At 44.3% G+C, this 27,722-nt stretch overlaps 1 protein-coding gene across 2 annotated transcripts in view; it reads right to left on the bottom strand.

Annotated features, from left to right (window-relative positions):
• Positions 1-27,722, bottom strand: part of pcx (pecanex) — a 96,590-nt gene that overhangs the window by 23,247 nt on the left and 45,621 nt on the right. For both annotated transcript variants that reach the window (XR_012885527.1, XM_075871406.1), the window contains exons 17-32: positions 26,643-26,675; positions 24,050-24,224; positions 22,824-22,934; positions 21,129-21,220; positions 19,702-19,808; positions 18,865-18,973; positions 18,264-18,356; positions 17,413-17,563; positions 14,715-14,850; positions 12,237-12,414; positions 11,644-11,752; positions 10,666-10,795; positions 10,484-10,542; positions 9,131-9,346; positions 2,525-2,778; positions 1,431-1,661 (exon numbers count right to left, since the gene is read on the bottom strand). Coding sequence is in view for 1 of the 2 variants with exons in the window: in XM_075871406.1 (XP_075727521.1) it covers positions 1,431-1,661; positions 2,525-2,778; positions 9,131-9,346; positions 10,484-10,542; positions 10,666-10,795; positions 11,644-11,752; positions 12,237-12,414; positions 14,715-14,850; positions 17,413-17,563; positions 18,264-18,356; positions 18,865-18,973; positions 19,702-19,808; positions 21,129-21,220; positions 22,824-22,934; positions 24,050-24,224; positions 26,643-26,675 (2,184 nt within the window). In the remaining variant the exon portion in view is untranslated. The remainder of the gene's footprint in view (positions 1-1,430; positions 1,662-2,524; positions 2,779-9,130; positions 9,347-10,483; positions 10,543-10,665; positions 10,796-11,643; positions 11,753-12,236; positions 12,415-14,714; positions 14,851-17,412; positions 17,564-18,263; positions 18,357-18,864; positions 18,974-19,701; positions 19,809-21,128; positions 21,221-22,823; positions 22,935-24,049; positions 24,225-26,642; positions 26,676-27,722) is intronic.

Raw genomic sequence — 27,722 nt, 5'->3', positions numbered from 1 at the left:
CTGGAAAAAAGAAAAAGGAATGAAAAAGCAATTTTCCTTCGACCTTTCTCTCAACCAAATGCCATGCCCTGACACACCGTTTCATGTTTGTAAAAGAACGCTGTCCTGAAGTTGGTATGTCATGTTGATAATGCTGTAAAAGTTGTTCCACAAGAAATTCCAAATACATTTCTGGCTTCCCGGATCAGTGGTGTCCTCCTTTTCAGCAACATTTACTCTTCACAGACTTCCCATCACTTCAAGTTTCAGTCTTCCTCCCAACTTCTGTCTTGTTATGACATAATTATGAAAAATTATGATGAATTATGGTAACAGTATGCTTTCCTACATATCACTCTCTTATACTGATGGTACTATAACAGAAAGTCATTCTACAAGAAATGTTGCTGGAGCAACATTCCATCAACAATCTTTATTCAACAACTTTTCACAACTTCAAGCCTCCATCTCCCTATTTACCTCTGTCTCGTTACAAAACTATTATGAAAAATTACGATATACTGTATTTTCTTGCTTATAACCGACACCTCTGCATATAACTACCAGCCTCAACTTTAAACTATACAGAAATGGGAAAAAATGTATGCATATAAACGCTACAATGACTCCCATGAACACTTTTTTAAGCACATTTTTTTATATCTTGGCGTGGGTTTTATGCAAGAAAATAGGGTAACTATAGTAAAAGCAGACTCGCCTGCTAGTTAGTTTGTCATAATGACAATTTTGTGGTGCAAGAATGTTGTACAGAGAATGTTGCTGGAGCACCATTCCCATGACATTTCCTGTTTAAAAATTTCTTGCCTTGGGCCTCTATCTGTCCGAAGATATTGTGTCACTTCGAGATTCCTCAACATCTCTGTTGCAATGATATAATTTTCGTATAAGCTCGTTACCCTGCAAATCAGTTTGCCACACTGATGGTTGTGTAACAAAAAATCAGCTCTACAGGAAATGTTACAGGTTGACATTTTGACACGAAGACTCGTCTTTGATAGAGGCTGATCTAATGAAAACAAAGCATGTTGCTTCCATCAGATAAGCCCTTTAAAAAGAGACAATTGCAGAAGGGCACTGCAGAAATGTACACACTAAGGTTAAGATGCTTGACAAGTAGGGCAGAATGTTTTTAACCTCAAAGCACAGTTTACATGAGCAAGCAGTTGACATCTCACAAGAAATATGGTGTATTACACTAAAACTAACTAATTATTTAAGTTAGGCATCACTACATGCCACTGGGTATTCCTTGCATATGGCCCAATCGAGGTCTTACTTCCTCGTCATATCATGTGAACAGACTGCTGGCATCACAAATTGTTTGAAAAAGACGGAAAATGTTAGGAGTGAACATCACGCGCGTTCTTCGAATTTGTTAAGGGTATTTTAGGGAACCTCTTGGCGCGACACAGTCCATAGTGAGTTCTGACCTTTCCCGAGCGGGCAACGCAGAACTGCAGCCAGTCGAGGTAGACGTTGCAGAAGGAGCTGCGCGATATTCCCGAGGCTCGATAATCGTAGTCTTCGTCGATGTTCATGTTGAACACTGGGTCCACATCCGTGTAGTTCCTGTCTAAGGTTGGGTGCAGCGCGTCCCTGACCGTTGGCAGGGCAAGCCACTCTTCCAGATGACTAGAGGTGACCGTGTAGTAGACAATGGCCTGAGAAAACATTAATTGAATTTTGACACATTAGCAGCCGAACCCACAGTACAGCTATGAATGTCACTGGAATGTCCCCAGCCCAACAGTCTAGCAACACTGCCATCTTAACGATGCTTCATCACTTTAGACCTCCATCTTCTCCCTAAATTCTGCCTTAAAGATGGCTTGCACTGATGTTAGCGAAAGTGCCGCGCTGGAGCACCAGCTTGTAGGGATGTGGCATTTCCCCTGTCACGTAAGTATCATCAAAACGTATTATCAAAACTAGAGGGACGCGGAGGCAGAGTCACCGTTTAACAATGAGAATGTATGGGCACCTCGCCGGTGCCTGATCGGTGGTCGAAAATGGTTTCCAGGGAAGTCGGCAAAGCACCGACCCCATTCGTCGAAACCGATCAGCTGCGCTCGGAAACGTTCATTGTTAATGCGATTTTGTGCCACTGATGTATATTTTCACGGTCACGCGGATATTGTTCGTTCTAAGCGAAAGTCCATTTTAAGTGGGGTCATTATATGTATGTGGGCTCGACTGTATAATTTTTTAAAGGCTGGTCTTTCATTCACTGCGTAAAGATAGGTTTATTAAAAGAAAACAAAGTGAAAGTCAATGTTTCGTACTCCTTACATGAGCGTAAATGTGACAGCACAAATTTTATAGCATGCTCTCATATTTTGGCAACCTAGGTTCAATGAAGCTTTTTGAACACGTTAGAACACATTAAGTCTGCCTACTCCTTTCCAATTAAAAATCAGGAGGCATGCGCCATGCTTTTTCACAATGGAATTAGAGTCACGGTGACGTTAAGATCGCAAGCTGTCACGCACTTGAAACAACGACAAGTAGATAGTGACAACCATACCTTGACGTAATAGGTAACGAGTGCCTTGCGCAGCTCGAACACCTGCAACATGGAGACAGCCGAGTTGTCCGAGATGGAGTAGCCCTCGAGAACGTAACGGGCAGCTGCCACCTGCCAGGCGAGCCAGCGCTGGCCGAAGGCCGCGTTGGCCGACAGCAAGTGCGGAAGCCGGCCCGGCTCGCAGCAGCAGCAGCCTTCATCCTCCTCGACGCCCTCCGAGATGGCCTCTACCTCGCGCTGTTGGCAGTAGGTGCCTGTTTGCCAGAAAGCGGAAGCAAAGCTGTTTTCCCATATTCCCTTTAGCGGCTACGCGTACAATTGTACACATAAACTTTGGAATTGAATCACGCAGTGCGTGTTTCTTCGAATGGCTTGAAACACAGTGTGCACATTAGTACAGGCTTTTTCGAATGACTACTCGAAGTCATTTAACTTTATTCTGCTGCATAGTGCTGCAGAGAATCACTTTGCTGGAGACGCTACCACGTTCGACGAACGTTCAATGTGCAGTGTTCCTGAACCAATGTCAACAGTATTCTTTTGTTTCGCTCAAAATGAACATAAGCAAAAAACAAAGTGCACACATTTTTGAGCAAGAATTGAAGCCAATTAATTGCAGAAAAAATAAATGCTTAATTACTTGCCAATTAACATTAGTGAAACTCGCACAGAACATTACTTCCTTGAGTACAGAATGCCTTCGAATCATGTCATGTCAACTTGACGCATTTGTAGAACGTGCACAATAATTTGCGCCTACAAGGATTATGCTCAAGCAATTTGTGGAAGCGGTTCAGGTGTACCGAGCTAAAACAAAGAGTACAGCAAAATGACGCAAGCAACACTTCACAAACACTTGAAATGTGGGGTTGCTTGTGCAACCCCTTAGTTCTAACCACGGCGGCGCCCCGGCTTTACGCTACGTTTCGCGGGTAGGGGCGAGAAGGTTGCGGGGGAGGCGGCACTGTGCCCCTCCCATAGCCTTTCGCGCCCTGCTCCTGGGCTGAAGCCGGGATGCCCAGTTTCTCTCTTTGCCCTTTTCTGGGGAGACTCCTCTCCAGACCCCAGGAACGTGCGTTGCTTTCTTGGGGGGCTCATGGTCTTTCGACTTGAAGAGCCGTGACGAACACAGCTCGATCGAGTTGGGAGCGACTTAGCTGCCATCACTTCCTGCACACCGCCTGGTTCTTTGTGGGTGACCTATCGGCCCAGGGCAGGAGTCATAAGCCACGAGTAGTGAGTGCGAGCCTTACCATTCTCTCTTTCGTGCGCTTTGCATTTGGTAACCTTTCTCTACACTGTCGTGTGGAACTGATCCGCCACCTCGTCTTTTTTTTTTCTGTATTTGTTGTGTTTGTGGCGCTTGACGCTTGGATAAACAGTGTCAGGCATAAACTCATCTCTGTTACCACTGGCCTGAAACCCGCCGTGATCGCAACTCACTGCGAACCACGATTTAGGGGTTCAGCTCTGACTGATAGGGCTGCTGCGTAGTGCTAGTAACGAGTGACTAACGCTCCCCTGGCGCATGGTGCGATTCAAAGAAAGGACAGCTTCGCACGCGCGGATCTGTTCGTTACCAAGTAACCCCTATAATACGTATCTATACATATGTCATGGCAAGAAAGAAAAATAATCCAGAAAATGACCCGGCGAACGGAATCGAACTTGCGACCTCTAAATCGTGAGGGCGAGGCGTTAACCACAGAGCCACGGAGAAGCACTTCCTTCAACGTTCAAATGGCGAGCTATTTGTATCTACCACTTACCACTGTTGACGGGCATCTCGGGGGGAACTATCGTGTTTTGAGCATTACCATCAAAATAGCGCAATGAGCACGCTTCGCCACATCGTCACAATGGGGCGGCGCACGCTCACATCTCCCACGTGTACTTTGCATGGCGGAGAGGAGGGGGTGGACGTACGTTAACTTGTATGCCCTTATCTCGTGGTGGTGAGGATTGTACTTCTTGGCTAGCTTTGGGCTTTCAGTAAAATGATTCTGTTGTAGTTACCAGACGCACAGAGGTCACTGCAATCGTTGCACAGTCTTCGTTAGCGAAAAAGACATGCCTTTCAGACACAGCGAAGTAACAACCGAGACGCTTATTCGCTTTCATCTGTACCTGTCAGCACGCTTCATGCATCATTTGTGCATGAGAAATGCAGAGCACGTTTCGATCTGCTTGCAAATCTGCACGTGACCTTCCAATTTGTTGATACTGCGTTCATTGTTTCACCTTTGCGACAAATCTATGACTTTTTCTCCTTATATTGAGGTTTGAGTGTATTGATAGTCTACTGTGTTCATCTGAGCTGCATTTGGTGATGTTTTTACACATTATATTATGTGTGGGTCTACCAAGAAACTTCAGCTGAAAGTCAGCACCTGGTAGCGTCCATTTTCTTTGCCTTGCGAATGTGCTTGTCATACTCTCAGCCGCTATCACTTTTCTACCCGAATTTTTCCTAGGGCGGCATAAAAATTTTAGGGTTTTTTTCTAGCGAAAAAGCTATTAGAAAGCATGCAAAAAATGAACAATGTAAGTTCGGCAGCTTTTGCAGAATAGCCATGTCCAGTGTACTGGACCCTGGGATTCAATTTTTGCACAAGTGGGGAAACACACTCTGCTATCTTCCTTAAAAGAGTGCTGCTTTAGGCTGTCAGAAGGTTGTCTCATAAAACATAAGCAATGTTTGCTTTGATACGAGAAAAAGGTTCTCATGGTTGGCTAATGCACATAGCAATAGCATTCAGCACAACAAAAGAAAAGAAATGCCTAGAAGGTAGCATGCCTAGCATCCACAAGCCCACTTCATCATACACCGCTCCCTTCCATTTTTCCTGCTTTTGACAAATTTCCCAGCATGCCCAAGTTTCATTTTTTATGGCTGGGCTTCAAGACTGTCATGTGATGCCGCCTCTTGTTCTTTCCCTCCAATATTGACGCAAGGTAGGCTGGCAACTATAGTGGCCAGCCTCTGAGGAGGATAACGAAGTAGTTCTGTGGGCGCGTGCTCTGGTGTTTGTGCTTTTGGCCTTTGGTTACGAAAGTAAGAGCCCTGTTTCTGTGCCTGCATCCCTGTGCCTTTGTGACATTTTCTGGTGGAGGTGCGGGGTACGGTAGGTAATACGGTTGCCAGAGAGCACCCCTGACGCAAGCCCATCGAGTAGCTCAGCCGAGCTTACCCCTGTGCACGTACCTTCCAGCCGTCGTCTCCAGGGACCTGAGCCACAGCATGGTTTGCTGCCTAAACGTCAGAGGACTATGAATTAACCATCACCTAATGTCACCGCGCCAGCACCAGCGCACCTGGTTGTCAACCAGCCCAAGACGCCGAAGACGTTTCACGGAGCTGCTTTTCAAGATGCCAACGACTGGCTCGAGCATTTCGACCGGGTCGTCGTCATCAACCATTGGACCCCAGAACGTAAGCTACGCTATGTGTACTGCTTTCTCGAGAACTCCGCGAAAACGTGGTTTGAGAACCATGAAGCAACGCTTATGTCATGGGATGAGTTCCACCGGCAGTTCCTCAAGGCCTTTGCTCGAGAGGACAGGAAAGAGACAGCAGAGCGTGCTATAGAGGCAAGGGTTCAAGGCCCTAAACGAAAGAGTGAGGACGTACATAGAGGACATGGATCGGCCTTTCAGGCGTGCGGAGCCCTCTATGACCGAATCCAAGAAAGTTCGTCACCTAATGCGTGGTGTTAAAGAAGAGATTTTTGCCGGCCTGATTCGAAACCCGCCTGCGACACTTGCGGAGTTTTATGAGGAAGCCACTGCCATGGAGAGGGCCCTTCAACAGCGTGCCAGGCAGTATAACCGGGGTATACATCCAAGTGAGGTCACTTCTGTCACTCTCGGCAATGACATCAGCCCATTGTGAGAGCTCATCAGAGCTCTCAGCAAGCAGGAGCTACAAAAGATGCAGGTGACTGCTTCACCTGTAGAGCAGCTCTCCATTGCGGAAATGGTACGCGCCGAGCTACGGCAAGCCGTTCATGCTCCCCAACAGTCCGAGGTACCACAACAGAGGCACTGTGTCGAAATGAGCTACGCGGAAGCAGTGCGGCGTCCTCCATCGTGCAGTTCACCCAGCGTGTTTTACCCCAATGAGTGACACACTCAGCAAATAGAGGTAGGCTTTCATCCTCGCAGCCCGTCGTTGATCGCTGAAGCACGACCAAGGAAGAATGACATCTTTCGTACACCAGACCACAGACCCCTTTGTTTCTACTGCGGGGATGCCGGACACGTCTACCGAACATGCCCATACCGCCGTGTAGGTCTCCGTGGATTTTCGCCTAATGCCCCTCGTCCACGACCTGGCGAGCGACCACTGGAAATAGAGAGCCTCATCTCGAATCGTCGCAGTATCGAATATCTGTCACACAAGCCTCGCTCGTCGTCGCCTGCTCGCTACAGGTCACTGAGCCCAGCCAATTCACGCGGCGCTCCGAGACGGCGTTCACCCAGTCCTGCAAGTCGGGAAAACTGAGTTCAGCGACCTCCGGAAGTGAGGCCGCTGACGCTGACTCTACAGAGGATCCTCCACTACGACGACAGCGACGGCAGCAAAAAGATGTACAGACGCAGTCAAACGTGGTACGAAGAGTGATGACATTGAACATTGCGGTAACCGTGGACGACGAAGGAGTAATGGCACTAATCGACACTGGAGCAGACACTTCCGTTATGAGCATGGGTCTTGCCTGCAGGCTGAAGAAGGTTTCTACCCAGTGGGCTGGGTCGCAGATACGTACGGCAGGAGGCCATCTTCTCACTGCAGTAGGACGGTGCACAGCGTGAGTCAGTATTCACGGATTTATGTGTCTCGGAGAATTTGTAATACTGCCCAGTTGCTCGGGGAACCTAATTCTCGGACTGGACTTTCTGCATGATAACGAAGCCGTGATTGGCTTGCAAGAGTCGCAGGTGACGTGTTCTATGGCCCACGCTTTAGTGCGCAACCCTCACGACAGTTACGTCATTGCTTTGAGAATTGTTGACGATGACGTCACGTTACCGCCGAAGAGTAGCGTGTTGACCTTGGTAACCTGTGACGTTTTCGATTAATTCAATGACTATGAAGGTATTGCAGAGGCCAATATCCCGCTGCTGCTCAAACGAAACATCTGCATAGTCCGATGCCTTGTTCGTTTAGAAAATAAACCCTCTCGAGTCCTGCTGACCAACTTCAGCAATGAGTTTCAGCATGTCCCTAGAGGCACCACTGTCGCTTTCCTCAGTGAAATCGCCAACTTTTCCGATATCGACACATTGGATATGACTTCACCACATGCAAAACCTTGTGCTGCCCTGGACAGCCGCATTCACGTTAATCCAGACTTGCCAGATTCATGAAAAGAGCGGCTGCTGAACCTTGTAACGGAATTCTTGGAATGCTTTTCCACAGCAGCTAAAGTTCAACGTACTACCGTTATAAAACACCACATTGTTACCGAGGAGTCGGCGCGGCCTCTTCGCCATTATCCATACCGTGTGTACCCGAAGGAAAGAGAGGTGATTAAGCATCAAGTACAAGAAGTGCTGAATGGTGACGTCATTCGACCCTCGACCAGTCCGTGGGCATCACCTGTTGTCCTAGTAAAGAAAAAATACAACACACTACGCTAGTGCATCGACTACCGACAGCTCAACAAAGTCACAAAACGTGACGTTTACCCCCTGCCACAAATTGATGACGCCTTAGATCGTCTACACCATGCCCAGTTCTTTACATAATTAGATCTCAAGTCAGGGTACTGGAAAATTGAAGTTGACGAGGGCGACCTAGAAAAAACCGTGTTCGTGACTTCCGACGGGCTCTATGAATTTAAAGTGCTGCCTTTCGGTCTCTGTTTCGCTTCCGCCACATTTCAACGCATGATGGACACTGTACTTGCTGGACTAAGTGGCAGACGTATCTTGCATACTTGGATGATGTCGTTGTGTTTTCAAGAACATTTGACGAACATCTTTCAAGGCTAAAAAGTGTCCTCACTGCAATAAAGAGAGCAAACCTTACTATCAAGCCCGAAAGTTGCTACTTTGGCTATCAGGAGCTCAAGTTTCTCGGCCCTGTGATGAGCCCGGGGGGTGTTCGACCAGATCTGGAGAAGTTGGCTGCCGTTGCCAATTTCCCTCGTCCTGGAGACAAGAAGGCTCTTACATTCTTGCATTGCCAATGAACTTTTGATTACAAAAGCTACCTTTTTACATCAATGTTTCAGAAGGATACAAGACAACTCGTCCTATTTAAATCATTTGAATTGCATGAAGATAGCTTCAACAATCATTTTTTGTATTTAACCAGATTGTGTGCGCACGTTTTCGCATGGATGACACCATTACTATAAGGCACCCCCACAAAAAAGTGGAGATAAAGAAAAAACTCTATTTTAAAACACATTGCTCGACTGTTACAGAACCAAACAAAGTGTGTACTGTTCCGTTTCGAGCTATTCCTTACTTTTCTGCGTCACTTTTTTTTTTTGTCTTGTCCAGTACACTGGCTGCTGGGTCGGAAACGGTTATGGAACAACATCATATACCCCAGTCTTCCATTTTCCTGGCAGGGGTCTAACACACTCCACGTACCTCTGAACTCGAGGCCCCTGAGCTGGAACGTCACGAGCCCATTGGCAAGCTCAATGATGTGCAGCAGGCAGTTGAGGTTGTCTGAGGCTAGCACAAAGCAGTCGCCCTGCGTCACGTTGCCCCACCGTCCGAGTGTGAGGTCTCCGTACAGCGACTGCTGCAGGGATCGCGTCAGATGCTCGTAGAAGATTGAGTTGAGATTATTGTCATCCGAGCCTGTAAAAAAAAGTGGAAGTGTGGCAAACGGCCAGTGAGCTCAGCCTTTTACAACGGTCGGGCAATAAGCTTGCCGGAGTGGCTTCATGACTGCTAAACAATGCAGAAAACACCGAAGACAAAGAATATACATACAGGACTAAGCATTGACTAAAAACACTGTCAATCTTTATTTTCATATCCTAGGTGGAAATATAAATCTGAAGCCGTACAGCACCGTTAAGTGTAACGATACCGTTTCCTGTACAAATGAATATTTGAACTTAATTGTGATATATCTGCCAACAATTTTGGTGAAGGAGAGCGAACATGTCAACTTTTTTTCCCTTCAGTCGGCTCCTCCCGCCCCACGGACAACGCTGCAATGAGTTCGCACACTTGAACTTATACAGTTGGTAGAACTAGCCAACTTATTATCGATAGCGCTATCAATTGTTTTTGTACAATCAATATTTTGATAGTGAGTACCATCGATTGTTCTGCATCACATGCAGTAGGCCCTTCGCTGACTGACAAAATGAGGAATTATGGCGTTGTATGCATTTAACAACTCTGCTTGGAGTAGGCATTCTAGAAGTTAGAAAGGGCCATGCAGGACAAAGGCCTCTCCCATGTTCCGCCAGTTAACTCGGTCCTGTGCTTGCTGCTGCGAATTTATACCAGCAAACTTCTTAATCTCATCTGCCCACCTAACCTTCTGTCTCCTCCTAACCCGCTTGCCTTCTCTGGGAATCCAGTTAATTACCCTCAATCACCAGCCGTTATCGTGTCTACACGCTACATGCCCGGTCCATGTCCATTTCCTCTTCTTGATTTCAACTATGATATCCTTAACCCTCGTTTGTTTCCCTAATCCACTCTGCTCTCTTCTTGTCTTTTAAGGTTTAACCAACCATTTTTCTTTTCATTGCTCACTGCGTGGTCCTCAATTTAAGCTGAACCCTCTTTGTAAGTCTCCAGGTTTCTGCTACATAGCTAAGTATGTACCGGCAAGATACATCTACGAAAGCGAAGTACACAAAGCCAGATTATGCTATTGTGTTCTACCCTTGAAAGTCAAGCTCCAGTGTCCTCCAAGTTTTCTTCGTGGCTTCACGAAACAAACAGGTGTTTGTCAGGGTGAGGTAAACTCCTTACCTGGATTTCGTTCCAGCTGTGATGACAACCGAGTGTTGGAGTGGTCCACTCTCTTCGTGCTGTAGCAAAAGCAAGAGATACAAGATTGTGCATAAGAATTAAAATAGCGGTACACTTTATTAGTTTACGAGGATTAGTATGAGAAGCCAAAAAAGATGAGCAAACAATGCTTTCTCACTCACTTGTAGTCCCGTTCCCAGAATTTGACAGGCCTGACGTACGAGGTGAAAAATATGGCGCTACCAAGGACGGGGCTTAGTGGTGTCGATAAGATCGCCGAGATGATGGCTTGCACGAAAAGCATGGCCGAGTCTGAGGAGGTGGGGTGGTTAAGGCAAACGAAAGAGCATTGAACCTTATTTATGCTTAAATTAAACTTATTAGACTCATTGGAGAACATACAGAACAGCCCAGTCAGCACTATGATGACACTAGGCTTTGGCAGTTTCTTTGCCACCCTTGGATTCAAGGAAACACTCGGAAGAATGCAGAATATAATGCCTCTGCACATTTTCAACATAAATTTTAGAGGGATTTAAGAGGGTGCATATGTACAACCTGAAACACTAATTGTAAAATCCTTTCACCTGCTTCCCAGCCTTTTGATGTCAAGGACTGAGCAAGTTTGTGATAGTACCAACACAATGTGCTTCCTTGTCTGAGTTATGTGACTACTGTCACCAAAGGCACACTCAGCAGTTGAATACAGACATTCAACCGAAGTCCATTTGGTTGGGTATGAAACTGGGAGGTGACTTAGACTCTAACCAAAAGTTTGATTGAAGTCTAAATCATCTCCCACACTTAGCAGTTACAGTGGTGTCGTGAAACATCACGAAATGGGCCACACTTTGACCACGCATAGTTCTTAAACTTGCATCTAAGCTTGCTGGAAACTTTTTTCCTTTTTACTGCAGGATGACCGCGCAATAAGATAGTCTGCATCGTCATCAGTGCTCTTTGTGACATCCTCCCAAGAAGTGCCAAGGTATTTGCATGTTCACACTACCGGCTTGCAGCTATCTTTCACATCTCTACTGGAAGGCTAATCAACACAGATTAAAGCTTCAGGCGATCTGGATATGGTCCATCTACCATCCATAAAAACACGTGTAAGTTTTCGCAGGCAAAAGTTGTGAAATGAAACCTTCAAAGGATACGTGGGACGCTGAAGGGCTGCGCGAAAGCATGGAATGCTGATCCCCATGTAATCTGCCAGGGGGCAATGTATGTGATGATGAAGCTAATCTTGAGCAGCAACTCGTACACCTGCGAAGGCGGGAAACACACAGTTAAGCTTCCTGTTTGCTGCAGGCCTTGGGCACACAAGACAATCCAGCAAATAGAGTGCGGCACCCTGCTTATGCATTCCCCATGTATACACGTTTGTGGGTGTGGCGCATCTGGCATTTGATCCCAGCAAAGAATATCCGGACAACTATGTATCGAAACCCCCCTTTTGACATGTCAATCTTGCAACGTACCAGCAACATTCCTGCAACATTCAAGTAATGTTCCAGCAACATTTAACGATCTTGCATTGCTCCGGCAACATTCATGCAATGTCTCCAATGAGTTTAGTAATGTGGAATGCCATAAGGTCACTCAAGTGTTTGAGAGCAAGCATTTTTTTTTTTTTTTCAAAATATCATGAAATATATATTAGAGGAGCTCTACTGTATTTTGAGAAAGTCCATGTCATCATCATCAGCAGCAGCCTACATTTCATAAATTTACAGAGTCAAATTCGCACCTTGGAGAAGATGAACAAACAGCAGAAGTAGTTGATGAGAAATGGTTCGTTGGGTCCCCGGTAGTCGTAGGTGAAAAACAGCACCGTGAAGAGCAGCACGAGGAAGTGCTGCGAAGGGTCGTTGAAGGCACTGCGCAGGCACTTTAGGGCACACACCACCAACACCAGGCAGCCGCCACTGATAGCACAAAGTGAAGAGAGGGAGAAAAAAAAAGGTGAATATAACGCAGCCTTGGTTTGGCTGACTAAAATACCATGAAACCGCATTACGCCAAAGTGCATCCTCCATAATAATAAGTTTGCTATATCCGAAAAATTGTCATAAAGCTATATTACTAAGACTACATCGACTGCCAGGCTATTCTACATTTACTTTGTTATATGCAAAGTTTCATTACATCTGGGTTTGTTATATTGAGGTCTAAGTGTAGAAGAATTGAGCAAAAAGATAAAAAAATTTGTAGAAAATTTACTCCATGAATGTGCGCTATGTGCAAGCGTATTCGGTAGCCACCATCGGTGACATGAAGCACAGGGAGAAAGAAGAGCGATGAACACTAAACTGCCTTGGCATGATTGATTGATTGGTTGATTGATTGAGTGATGGGTATAGGACAGTTTGTTTATTCAGTAGTGAGTATATGTACAGAATTGAGACATAATAGTACAGAAAAAAGGTCCCATAGTTCAAGCACTGTAATGGGACCTCATTACTATGTAAAAAAAACACTACTTAACAGCAAAAAAATAAAAATATTAAAAACAGCAAAGTAATCAAAGCTCGCTGTAAAAAAATGATTAGCATAAGCTATTCAGATATTTAGGCAAAAAGTAACACAGGAGCAAGACAAAGTGACAATAACTGTAAAATAATACAAAGAAGCACTGATCAAAGTAAGACAGTTGAACGAAAGGATGAAAAATATACTGACATTTCACTCCATCAATGCAGGCTACTGCTAGCGGCTTTAAGCACAGAGAGAAAAAGGTAGAAAGATTAAATGTATGGACCACCTCCCTGAAGGGAACCACAATAGGTTGCGAAGCAGCAGTGGTGCACAAGCTGTTAACACGACTGAAACAGGCGTCGATGCGGATACTGGAAGAACGGTTTGAAGCGAAACTTCGTGTAGCCTTTACTCAAATAAATGTTTCTTTGAAACACAAGGACACGGGAGGCAGATTGGGTTTCGTGTTAGTTTCATGGCAGATAAACGAGCAGAAGAAGTGTTTCCACTCGATGTGTGCTCGAACGTTGCGAGCGGTGGACAGGGTGAAGCGAGAGAGATGACACGTGACAAGCGGCGACAGGCTAGGGAGAGAGTGACGTCAACACGTGCGCACAGCGAGGGAAGACATGACCTATTTGGCACCGCCCCAACATCTGCGTCCAGGGGAGTGCAGTGTGGACGGAGGACAGCGTTATACAGGTTAGTCAAAGAGCTGTGTTGTATCTAATAAATATAATGATTCTTTGTTTGATTAGGAGATTGATTGATTGATATAAAAAGGATTGACACAAAGAAATAGAGCAAAAAGATGAAGATACAATAATTTTTAACTCTGTAAAAGCCAGCTAAGTGCAAGTGTATTAGATGCTATCTCCCTGTGCCCTGCACAAAGAACATCTTGAATATACTTTAATTCTGTGCAAATGTCTAAGTTTTATACACATTTTTTTCACTTTTCAATAAGTGCATGAAAACTTTTCAACCAGCATATAGTCATATTGTTACGAAATATTGTTTGTTTACTTCTTCTAAAAGCTTGATACAACATTCATAAAACTCTATAACGAGCACAGATTCCTGAACCCTATTAAACATTAGGGAGAACAAGCAGCTCTACTGTTGGAATGCAATACTATGAGAAGCTTGGAAACTTCTCACTGCAAAGGCACATTTTAAAGAGAGGGAGAGACACAAGTGACAGCGACAGGCTGAGAAGTGCCACATAACTGCCTTAAAATACTGAGCCAGCACCAGGCCCCCTTACGGTGAAAAATAATTGGACAAGGTTTAAGGGAGGCCCTCGCTCGATCACGAACTGAAATTCAAGATGGCACCTCAAGAGCCTATAAAAAGATTACTCACTTACACTTCCAATGAAATGTGCTATTGAATTTGCCTGAATTTACTGTTCTTGCTGCACTGTACAGAATCCTTGCGTGAAATTTCATGTGCTATGAGAAAGGCAGAAAACGCTCTCAAATGTTCCAAAACTTTAGATAACTAAAAGGAAGAAGTATAAAAAATCGTGCACATATCTAAACACTTGCAGAACTTAGGCTTCCTAAAAACCACTGCTGTGGGATTCTGCAGTAGAGAAGAGGTTAAAAAAATGATGAAAGAAGAAGGGGCCTGCTTGCTAGATCACAGGAGCGTATTTCGAATTTCCCAAAAATGGGAAGGGGGTGCTTGTTTGGGATTTTAGGGTACTCCTTAAGATTTTACGGCAATGGAAACATTGGAAACTCACGCGACACCGAAGCGGTTGATGATGTCAGGTGTGCTGGTGCTCACGGCACTGAGAAAAAGCAGAGGGTAGATGATGTTCTTTTCAATGAACCACATCCACACTTGCAGCTTCTCGAACCACATCACTCGGGCCGGCTCTGCAATCAGAACATAAAGCATTAAAGAGGTTTTATTGGTTCAGAAGCATTGACATGTACCACATGCTCAAAAACACTTATGCAGAAGCCAATATGAAATACAGTAAAAGCTCGTTAATTCGGATTTCACGGGACAGGAAAAACTGTCCGAATTAACCGAATGCCAAATTAACGAATGAACAGGGAAAACAACATTTAAAATCAAGCTGCAGAAGCATACCTTTATTTGTTGAAGTATTTTGTAACTGTTGTCTGCGTTTTTGCGCAGATTCCGGCTGACATCACAATTTTTCTTAACTGTTCCAAATGGCCAACAGCACGCAAGCTGTCGGGAGTGTTCAGGCAAGCGTCCTCTAATATTAACAGCGCCTCTGAGACTTCCGGTGAGGTGCGATGAGGTCGCGGCTGTATCTCCTCGCATGATTCTTCGTCAGAATCGTGGTCTTCATGGGCGCCCGTGAAATCATTAATAATCTCTTGATCGGTCAGGAGACCACTCGTGGCGACACCATGATCAATCGCGATGTATTCCTGAAAGGTCACATCTGTGGAAAGGACAGCATCGAAAGTCGGGCAGTCATCGTCGCTGGACTCGGCTGACACCTCCTCGATGCCATCGTGAGCTACTGCTGCATGCTCGGGCCTCACAAAACCGCTGTGCCGAAAACAGTTGGCGATGACTTGCGGTGGAGTGTTTCTCCACACGTGGGCGATGATGTGCACTGTGCCGAGTAAGTCCACTTGATACAACTTTCCAGCTTCTGACCATAGGATCATTCGCTCTAGCAGTAGCTCGCGGTACTTCGACTTCACGTAGTGAATGATACCCTGGTCCATCGGCTAAAGAGCAGACGTAGTGTTGGGCGACAAAAAAACTACTTTGATGCTCTTCAGTTCGACTGTACAGTTATGGGCAGTGCAGTTGTCAACAACCATAATTATCTTGCGGTCCTTCGACGTGAAGTGCCGGTCCAACTGCTGCAGCCAGCCGCGAAAAATGTCCGATGTCATCCATGCCTTCAAGTTCGCTGTGTACTCGACAGGAAGGCTTTTCAGGTTCTTAAAACAATGTGGCTTAAGCGCCTTCCCGACGACAAGTAGTGGCAAGCGCTCCGTGCCAGTCATATTGGCGGCAAGAAGCACAGTTATCCTTTGCTTGCACTTCTTGCCACCAATGCACGCGTCCCTTTTGAAAGTCACCGTCTTGTCGGGCAGAGCTCTGAAAAATAGAGCAGTTTCATCTGCATTGAACACGTCACGTGGTTCATATGCGGCGATGTGCTCCAGCAGCTTCACATTTCTCCACTCGGTGCTCACGCTTTCGTCAACACTGGCCTTTTCGCCGCACACACTCCTGAAGACAAGTTCGTGTCTCTCTCAAAACCTTGCAAACCATTCTTCTGACGCTTTGAACGATTCAATGTTCATCATTGCAGCGTACTTCTCACCTTGCGCCATGATGAGAGGTCCGCTCAAAGGCAGATGCGCGTTGCGACAGTCAGTAATCCACCAGAGCAAAGCTTCTTCGAGCTGGGGATGAGCTGCGGTTCGCAACCGCTTACTAGAGACATGAAACTTCTCGCTGTCGAAGGCTTGTCGAATCTGTTGTTCATTTTTCACGTACGTTCCCAACGTGCTCCACTTCACATTGTACTTGGTCATAACCTGCTGTCGCGATTCGCCGTTCTTCAGTCCTTCCAAAATTTCCACTTTAGTCGCCAAGTTCTTCGCGTCGTAGTTCTGCCGCTTTTTCGGCGTTGCCATCACTGTAGCGCACGATGGTGGTGGCATGCAAATACGGTCACAATAAAAGAAAAAGAGAACTCCGCAAGAAGAGATGGTTCCGACACGACAACACAAGGGAAAATGGCGTCGGAGGCGCTCAGTGGAGAAGAAAGAAGACGCCGACGTTCGGTGACGCTGCGATCGCCTCCACTAGTTGATGATGATGGCGATGCCACTCAGGTTTCGGTTTCACTCCAGTGGTGCCAGCGCTGCTTTATCACACTTTTGTGTAGCAGCAGCCATCAGCATTTGTCCGAATTAAGCGGTGCAGAGCCGAATTCCGACGAAATAACGAAGGTTTGGTCCCATAGATTAACATGCACTTTGGCCGGGACCAATAGAGCCGTCCGAATTATCCGAATTTCCGAATTAACGGGTGTCGAATTAACGAGCTTTTACTGTAATACCAGAAACAGGCACCTTCAAACTGGCCTATTTTGCAGATTAGCTTAATAGAATAGCAACAAAAAATATATTTTTCTGTACTGGAGGGTACAGGAAAATGTATCTGAAGTTTGTTTGGCTACCATGGGAGAAGAGTGCTTCCCATTAAAACACTTATGCATCGTGTCAGCGCAAAATATTAACCAAGAGACACATACAGACAGGACAAGTGCTTGTCCTGTTTGTAAGCGTTCCTTGGTCACTCTTTCGCACTTTAGTGATGCACAAGCACTCACACGAGAAACTAGCTCATATTTCTTCATGATTTACATAGAAAGTCTGTTTTTCCAGGATTGTGAGTGGCACACACTATTAGAGAAGTGCCGTACTGACCGCGCACTTCGAACTGCTGGTGCTCGTTCGACTTGAGGATGGGGTGAGCACAGCAGAGCCAGGGCAACTGCTTTCGCAGCTGGGGCAGCACATAGTGCAGCAGCAGACCCCACACGACGGCCGTAAGGTGAAGCAACATTTCCAGGTATGGCTGCGGCACATTAACACATACACAGCAGGTAGGTAACACGTTAAACTAGTCCCAGTGAACGTCATGCAAAAACAAAAAACAGGCATTCGAACAGGGGCAAGACAGGGACCAAGACGATACATTCAAGTTGATCAATACCAACTTACAAGAAATATATAAAAAATAAAAGCAAAAGATATAATATGATTATTTATCACAATTTAACGTTCTAAAAACCTCATATGATTACGAGGGATGCTGTCGTAGAGAGCTTTGAAAATTTCAACCATTTGGGGTTGTTTAACATGCTACTAAATACAAGTGCATGAGCCTCAAACATTCTTGCCTCCATCAAAAATGCAGTCACCACAGCCGAGGTGCGAGCCCGCAACCAGCAAGTCAATATTGAGCCCCATAAGCAATAGACCAACGTGGTGGGTGCAAAGGAGGTACCGAAAGCAGGCTCTCAAAAAAGAAAACATGATTACTTAAACAGATCTGCTGCTTAAATAGAAGAATTGTCTCTCATATGATTCGTTTTGCACGTGAATTTTTATCTCTCAATAAACAGAACTCCTGTTAAATAGAAGGTAGTTTCCCAGTCCTGTGAGGTTCCGTTTATCGGCAGTCCATCGTAACAGCAATGTGCATCCTTTTCCTCAAAATCGTGAACTGAGAAGTAAGGGCACTGTACCGACCAGCGGCGAAAGAAAAAGCTTACCTGAAGTGCCGAGAACATCGTGCTGACGTGCACCGCAAACACGAAGATCGCCACGAAGACGCAGTGTATCGCGTCCGTCCTCAACCTGGCCCTCTGAAACAGTCAAAAAGGCACAGCAGAGAGATAGCTACACTGAAGGGATACAGATTTTATTATGTTCCCAGTCATTCAGTTTTTCATTTATGTTATGGGATTTCAAAATTATGCACCAAAATAGCGGAGCCTATTAAATAGTTTCAATTCTAACTTATAGTCACATCTTTGAAGTAATAAATTTGCACCAAATAGAATTACTAGAACCATGACAATCATCAAAAATATTTTCAAGTTCCTTGCAATAATTTTGCATTGCTTATTCCATACTTCATGCAGCCTAGTGTTTAAGCCTGAAGGTAAGTGTATTAAGTACACAATTGTAATACTGCCCAGTTTTAACGGCTCAATACAGCCATGTAAGAGCAAGTGCTGCTTAAAAAAATTAACAAAGCACTATGAGTGCATCGAATGACGTCACTAGGCAAAACAACATTGATAGTTCACACATAAAAAGACAAGAAATAAAACAGTTAGGCACTGCTGTCGACAAAAATAATGCACTCACAAATGTTTTTTCTAGTTTTGCTGGCAGTGGATCTACATATTCAGGAGCGCTGTCTGTGGCATTGGCAGTTGGTGCGCTATCTGACCACAGGTGGCGCTTGATAAGATTCCTGTTGGTACAAAGACACAGAAACAAAATATGCTCGATCAATTTGACGAGATAAAGCGTGAAAAACTTGCTTAAGAAAAACCCGTACGAATGCTTAATCGAGGATTATATGAGAGGCCACTTATTTTCGTACACTTGGGACATTGATATGGCTTCGCATTACCTCATCTGCTCCCAGCCTTTCTACAAGTTTACTGCCGCATTAAAGGCCCCTACTGAGTCCTATGTGAAGCCCCTCTCGTTCGATTACATTGTTGAGCCGATTCAACTACCGACAGTACGGCGCTGTCGCAATCATGAGACTGCTCATGTCGATCGATCAAAGTCGCACTACAACCCACCCATCGTACTCGTTCCATAGGTTGCCAGGTTGCCTCTTTTTTTACCTGGTACAATATCTAAGACATTCATTTAACCAGAAGGGAGACCTTTGCTGTCAAATCAACAAGACAAACTAATTGAGACAACCATTTCGGAAAAGTGAGGACAAGCCACTCGATCAACTCGCAATTTTTTTGTTCACAGAATAAACGACACATTAATTTTTCATATGCAAGGCTGAAGACCAGTAAAGAATGAATGCAACAGCAACAGAGTAAAGGCCATTTATAAGGTGGCAATTATAAGGGCCACACAAAAAGCCACATACATATCCCCTGTGCTTATAAAAACGTTCACTGCACAGTGTTTTACCCTTCAGCAAACGCATAGTAATGAATGAGGACTTACCAGAGTATGGTGGGATCACTGGCACTCCTACTGAGCAGATAGCATGAGGTGACGAGGAAACCGCAGAATAGGGAAAACATGATGTGCTGCGACGGGTTATGGCCCTCCTGTGAAAGAAACAGTGCACAAGGGAGGTCTTGGATCACATTCACGTATTTATGACCAAATCTGGATATACTGAACAAAATCAATACCAAATTAAGGTCCCCATGAAACAGCGCTAGCATTGTCATAAAAAGTCCAGAACAGAGCATAGGACACTGTGTTACTCGTAGAGTACTCACACAGATAGGTACACAATAATTCAGGGCTATGTAATGAACACAATTCCATTTTCAGGGAGTTTAGTTTGTGTCATATTGGTGTGATTTGGATTGGAACACTTAAATCAGAGCTAACATCACTTTGAACGATCATATTTGTAGAGGCCTGATGCGATTATCTTAAGAAATGCTCATAGTCAATACCATAAAAAAAAGTTAAGTGTGTTTCGATCCGCGACAACTGCACATAAGAAATATTCACAGCTACTTTCAATACATTAATGCCGCACTGAGCTTTGCCCTTTCAAATATACCTTTGATGGTTCTGTGACCACTTCTCCTGTTGTTTGAAAACATTTGCACGGACAAAACGGCAGTGTCATGACCCATAAAGATAAACTAGCACTTAATCTGAAAGGAAGTATTTATTGCGGAGAAAAAGTTTGCAGTTTCCAATATCGAAATACAGATGGTTTAGGCAGCTGAGGTTTGTGTTATGAAGATCAATTTCCATTAGTACGTTTTACAGGAACGCAGTTGTGTAATGTGATATAGTGCACTACTCAAAGCTGGTGCATCTCTCAATGAATGAGGAACGTGACAAACTACGGAGTACTTTTGGTGGGCTAGTTGGCACATCATAATAAAAAAATTTCACATGCCTAAGACATCACAAGAAGAACCTAGAGGCTGAAAGATGACGCTCTTTTCTTGAGCTTCTATGGTTTTCTTATTGCATCTTAGGCGTCTGAAATTCCCCCTCATTGTGACAAACTACACTGTCATCTTCTACTGATTCAGTGTGATTTGTGCATTTAACTGAATTTAGTAAAGACATGAGCATCATAAATAATGATAACCTCTGGGAATCTTTAATCCCTGAACTGCAATATGTTTAAAAGACACAGTAGCGAAAGGTTTCGAAAATTTAGATCGTCTGATGTTCTTTAACATGCTTAGCACAATACAAGCTCAAGCACAAAGCTCTACTTTCAAGCTCGAAGAGAAAAAAAATATGCTTAAAATATGACTAAAGCACTATTATGGTTCCACCTACCCTATCATAAGAACACTCAGACGCTCAAGAATTCGGCACTCGAACAACAATGCAACAAGTCGATTTACATACTGAAATCCGTAACATAACGTATGTTACAAGATTACCTTCAGTGCAACGTAGGCCAGTCCGAACAGGCACACCACAAATGCCAGGCTTCGTGAGACACAATATATGGCTGACACCAATCCAGTGGTCGCTGAAAATGCAATAAGAAAAGAGGGGAAAATATAATGCATCAGAAACGTCCATTTTTTTAAAACTAACTGCGCGCAATTTCCATGACCCTTCGCAAGAGGGGAGTAGAACAATTGACAGAAGACGACTAATGCTAAAACAAACAAGTGTTCAACTAAGTAAAAATTTTACACAGAAAAATTTTACAAAAAAACCACTTACATAACTCAATAGGCATGTGCAAGAGTGTTCGCAACCTAACAAAACTTGCTACTAACAAAAAAGATAGTCGAGTTCCTTCAAAAACTTGACAGGTTTGAAACCGACTTCCCTGTGCATTACACCATTTTGTTGTACTGAGGAAAAAAACTAACACACTTGTACAAACTTGTTCCTGCGACAACCCACGAGGATAAATGTTAAGTTGGTAGTCATAATCATAAATTGTTGGAATATAAGTTCCTAAACCACGATATTATTATAAGAGATCCCGTCATGAAAGGCTCTAAAAATTTTGACTGGCTGGTGTTCTTTACCATGCACCTAAATTTTTGTGCACGGGCTTATGACATACAGTAAAAGCTCGTTAATCCAAATTCCACGGGAACGCTGAGCAATTTCGAATTAAACAAAATTCGAAATTATGAAAGTGAGCAAAAATGAGTGGATTTCGGGGGTGGGGGCACGAAAAATATTTATTGGCCAAAAAAGTCGGTGATGACCATCTGCTTCTTTTCTCTGAATGCCACAGCTGCGGCTCCCTGTTCTAGCTGCAAATCCACTTCCAGCTGCAAATCCACTGTGGCGGAAACAGTTTGCGATTGTGGTCGCGGTCACCTGTTCCCATGCGCGCACCAACATGTGCATGGCAGTGAGCAGCGTAATGCCGAAGTCCTTCCTGTCGCCCGCGCACAAAATCATTCGTGAACGAACAACGTGCTCGAGGAACAAAGTGACGCTGCCGGGAGCGGCCTAGGACTGCTAGGACTACTCCGCCAACTCCTCAGCGTCCCGTGGGTCCCGCGTACAAGTGGCGCCAGGCGCTGAGATAGCGGGAGGGCTACGAAAAAAAAAAAAAAAATTGCTCCCTGGATTTTGGAGGCCATACTTTGCTCGCCCTTTGCTCGGAGGCCACTTGAAGCTCGAAAAAACTGGTCGTGCCACCTATCGTTTGACCGTAAAAGCTTCCACTAGTGTTTGACGATGATGACGCTCGGCGGCGCGTGCTTCGAATTTGTCCGTAGAGGCAGCAATTTCTGTTCAAATTAACGAATCATTTTACACATGGTCTCCTATGCACTGCAGACCGGACTGCGGCGACCATTTCGAATTAACCAAAATTTCGAATTAATGAGGTGTGAATTAACGAGCTTTCACTGTACCACCTCTATCAAAATCAAGCCATGGTGGGTGAGATTTGATCCCCCAGCCTTGACTTGGTAGTTGTATTCTGCTGGCAGTGCAAAAGCATTTAGCACAAATGGGAAAATTTGTTAGCTTGTTTCCTGAAAAACTACCAGGCAACACCAGTAAACTTGTTAACAATCTCAGCTGAACCGGGGTTCATTCGTGCTGCAAATCTAGGTACATTCTGTCAAGGTTTGTCGAAACAGGCACGTACTCACCCGAACCGCCAAACAGGTTCATGTCAATCTGCTCCAGCAGGTACGTCACAAATGTGTTCACCTGGGGCAGCAACCCCAAGCTGAAGGTCACCGGGAATGCCAGGATGAACACTGCAAAGAAGGAAGCACATGAAAAAAAAAAGAAGTGTAGCTGGAAGGAATTGACTACCATCAATTATCAAAGCGAATCAACAGGGTATACTACACATAAATCTTTTCTAAAAATTATTCATCAGTTTAGATGAAGCTTCTTATATATTTATATGCCAACTTCAAGTATGCAATTGTCTTTGTAGTACAATATGTAGCTCATATATTATTAAACATATCATGCACAATTTTGGGTGCAAAATCTTTTTCAAAGCAGATAGTCACAACCTAAATCAGCATATCAGAAAAAAAAAACACTGCCAATCAGTAGCCAAGGCTCCCGAGAACATGCTAGCAAAACGTCATAGTGCCATACGTGTCCTGGAATTTCCAAAGAATTCCAAAGAATTACTGCACCATAGGCCTGAAGTTCACAGCCATTGACCAATTCAAGCATCGTGCGCTGCATAGTTATCATGGTTGTCGCAGAATGCTGCCACGTGCCCGTGTGTGCTCTCGTGATCACACTGTAAATAGGCTGCACGTTCGAAAAAAAAGGAAAAGGAAGTGTTCGAGGTCACTGTGCACGTTTATAAACACACCCATGTTCTTGACCCCCCCCCCCCCCATCTTCCTTCTTCCTGCGTAGCTTTAACAGTGCTCGCTGGTACGAAAGGAAAGAGAAAGAGCTTGAAGCTTCCGGCAAATCTCTGTAAGCCCACTTGTAGCAGACGAACCCTAAAAAAATTTTGCAGAAGTCAATTTGCGAGGTAATAAAGTCTCGTAATGACGTGATTAGACAAATGCCTGGAAAGGTGCTGCAGGGCCCCTTTCAGTACAATAAGAATAGGCAATGACAAGAATTTTTATGATTTAATATCCCAAAATCATCTTATGATTGTGAGAGACGCCATAACGGAGGGCTCTGGAAATTTTAACCACCTGAGGTTCTTTAACGTGCCCCTGAATCTAAGCACACGGGACTCAAGCACTTTTGCCTCCTCCAAAAATGTGGCCGCCACGGCCGAGATACAATCCCGCGACCTGCATGTCAGCAGCCGAGTGCTTTTGCCACTGGACCACTGTGGCGCGTAGACAATAGGCAACGAACATGACCAACACACCCTCGCACCCACCTATGAGGAAGCTTCGCGCCCACGCAACTGCTGCATCGGTGACAAGACGCACACCGTACAGGGTGACCTGCGGGTACTCGATGTTGGAGTCAAGCAGGAACTGCACGAGCATGAGCATCGAGCAGCACAGGCAGAAGTAGACAGGACGGCTGTACAAGACAACCCGGTTGTACCCCTGCGAGACAAACGATGACTGACATCAACTCTTTCCCTCCCACTGCCGAGTATCAAAATCATGAGATTTTGTTCAAAAATAACTGATGATGACTACAACCGCTAAGAAAAAAATAAGTCCCACATGTGATAGAGCTTCCTACTAATACTCCAGAGGGAACTCTGGCGCTAGTGTCTATCAGAGCTGCAACGCAGGGTGCTACAGCTAACATGGGAATGATTGGTAGTGCACAAATTTGTCTATTCTTTGTACTTCCGGCTTCCTTTGGCTTCACAGGGCATGGAGTCGCATTGCCACGGGACGCCAATTAACAAATGTTCAGCAGTCACACTTTGCCACATTTACCTTTTAGGCTCACCAATTTAAACCAAGTCATAAAGTTCACAATGGTTAGTTTTTTATTTAAAACAAAACCGAAACACAATGATACAGAAAGCCACAAGTGAATTTGAAGCCCGCAAGCATGAAGACTACACAAATTTGTGTACTACCCGCCATTCCCATGGTGGCTGATTAACCGCAGTGCTGGAGTTTTCTCTAGTCAATTTTAGGACACTGTATGCCACATGTAACGAATGACGAGTACATTTGTCATAGTTGTGTTTCCTGATGCTAGATTGACACATCTGTTCATGCTGTGCCATTTGTGTCCTGGCTTTCACTTTACTGCCTACTTTCATCGAATTACTATGCAGTGAAGCTACCCTCCGATTGTTTCTGCATAATGCTGAAATAAAGGAATCTCATTGAATTGAAAGACTGGTATCATTTCATGCAGAAAAACAAATTTTACAAATTGAGCAAAGGATTCATGGTAAATTTGGTATATCGTCGTTTTTTCTTGTGGAAATTGAAGCCTGGTAACATTTAATTAGGAAAAGGGTTAAGCATGGTCATATCTAGTTAACAAAAGAGCTAAGGGCCTGATCACATCTACTTAGGAAAAGGGCTAAGTGCCTGGTTACATCAGGTTAGGAAAAGGCCTAAGTGCCTGGTCATGTCTAGTTAAAAAGGCTAAAGGCCTGGTCAAACACAGGAAAAGGGCTAAGCACCTGGCCACATTAAGTTAGGAAAAGAGCTAAGTGCCCGGTAACATGATCCTATCCAGTTAGGAAGAGGGCTAAGTGCCCGGTCACATCCAGTTAGGAAAAGGGCTAAGTGCCTGGTTACATCTGGTTAGAAAAAGGGCTGAGTGCCTGGTCACATCTAGTTAGGAAAAAGGCTAAGCACCTGATCACAACCAGTTAGGAAAAGGCTTAAGCATGGTCACATCCAGTTAGGAAAAGAGGCAAGCGCCTGGTCACATCAAGTTAGAAAAAGGGATAAGTGGCTGGTCAAATACAGTTAGGAAAAGGGCTAAGTACCTGGTCACATCCAGTTAGGAAAAGAGCTAAGTGCCTGGTCACATTCAGTTAAGAAAAGAGCTAAGCAACTGGTCACAACCAGTTAGGGAAAGGGTTAAGCATGGTCACATCTAGTTAGAAAAAGCACTAAGTGCCCCGGTAAAGCAATTCATGTAACACCACATGATGGCGTGACGTATTGTATTCACCAGTTTTGTACGTTATTTGGCAAATCATAGAAGACATTACGAGGGCATGGAACAATAAGTTTCATTATGCTAATTTGACTTATTACATACATTTATTTTCTCAATCAAAACATGATTCTTAGAAGCAAAACATTCAATACCAAGACAGAAAAACTTTCAAAAAATGGTTAAGGGGTTAATGACACCACGACAAGTCGATTTCGTGGATCCCGAAATGGTTTTTCAACAAGTTTTCAAGTAAATTACACAGGGTGCATGAAAAATTTCCGGTACTCTTCTTCAAGCTTACAAGGCTCAAGTCTTCAATTAAAGAACAAAGGAGGTCAAGATTGACGAGCAACATGTCAACCCTTGAACAGGCTTAGTATGCAGTTTTTAAAGACGATAATCTTTCTTGAGATACTTCAGTACAGAAAATTTGGTCTGTCTGTCTTTCTTTCTGCCTGCCTGTCAGTCCCTCAAAACGATTCGGCCACTCGGTGAAAGTTTAGGCTCTTGCTCAATGCCCAGCCATTTTGATCTGGTGGCTGCGCTTGCACTTATAAACATTGTCTATCAAAAAGCACATACTATGCATAGCTGAGGCACAACATCAATACGTAAGTATTAGGTAGTGTGTTTCTTTCTTAAAAAATGCATATATATGTAATTCTAAAGACCATAGTGTTTCTTACGCTGCGCTGACAATGTGACGAGTGTTTCTTACACTTCGTTAAAACGACAGGGTGCTGCCACCCACCTGTGACTTTGCATTCTGCACAAGCTTTTATTTCTCAACATTACTGCCAGATGACATCCATATCTCGTACTGCGCCTCTAGACATGCGACCATTTTTTTCTTGATGAATCAAGTTGCAATAACTCACGTGGGTCGGAGAGGCAGCATCTGGTTGAACACTCTGAAAGGACAGATGACACTTATTGAGGCAAACATCTAATACAAAGATGTTGTGGAAAGAAATATTTTCACGCTAATAAACATGTACAGCAAGGTAACATGCCACTATCGGTCGTTGGGACAAGCACACTGCAGTTGGGATATGATAAATGAACAATGACGAACAGCAAGATTCTAGTTATCTTGAGATCTTCGGGGATACAGAATGCTTAGCATCATTGACACCGACAACTTGAACAAGTGGCTCGATGTGAGATCAAACCATACATAGAGACAACAAAAGTTTAAAATATTGACATGGAAACATGGGTCAGTTAAGAATCAACTAGGCCCAACTGTGACAAAACAAACACATACCTGCCGAGTGTAGTCCCCGCAAAAGTAAGATGTTAAGACAAATGACAGAGCAAGCACTCACAATTGGCCAATTCATTAATTAATTGTATTAATTATTAACAGGATAGGCCAGCAAGAAAATTAACCACAAGTGTAAGATGTTAAGATAAATTTAAGATCAAGCCCTCACAATTGACCAATTCATTAATTAATCCAGCGAGGATTCATGCAATATGTACAGCATTTGTAGATTAAAATGCAACATGAAATTCCTTAGCATTACGACTGGTATGCATGATTGCTTGAGATAGCCGCGTCATGTTGTGCAAACAGCACAGGAAAAGTACAGGAAAAAGGTTGCAGGGGGTCGTCAAAGTTATAACATATTCCAAAAACTTTATGGCTCCGCAATGGTTCAGCTCGGCGCCGCTATTTTAGGCACCAGTGGAAGAACACCAGTGAAAGAGGCTAGCAGTTTTGCATGAAGGCGCCCCAAAATGCAAGACCAAGTGCTCTGCACACCGATTTTGTAAATTGTTATTTTTACTTTCCAGAAGTTCGAATACCTCGCATAGTGAAATTCCAATGCAAATCGAATCAAATAGCAAACACTGTTCAAAATATATTTGAAAGTTTCAATATTCTCACACTTATAATTGCAACTAATCTGGTCTCTAAAGATAATGTTGGCTTTGATCTTTGTGCTCAAGTT

Source organism: Rhipicephalus microplus, chromosome 8 (assembly GCF_043290135.1).
Source record: "Rhipicephalus microplus isolate Deutch F79 chromosome 8, USDA_Rmic, whole genome shotgun sequence".
NCBI classification, from domain to species: domain Eukaryota; kingdom Metazoa; phylum Arthropoda; class Arachnida; order Ixodida; family Ixodidae; genus Rhipicephalus; species Rhipicephalus microplus.
Note: the sequence above shows the minus strand (reverse complement) of the source record. Positions and strands in the feature narration are given on the sequence as shown.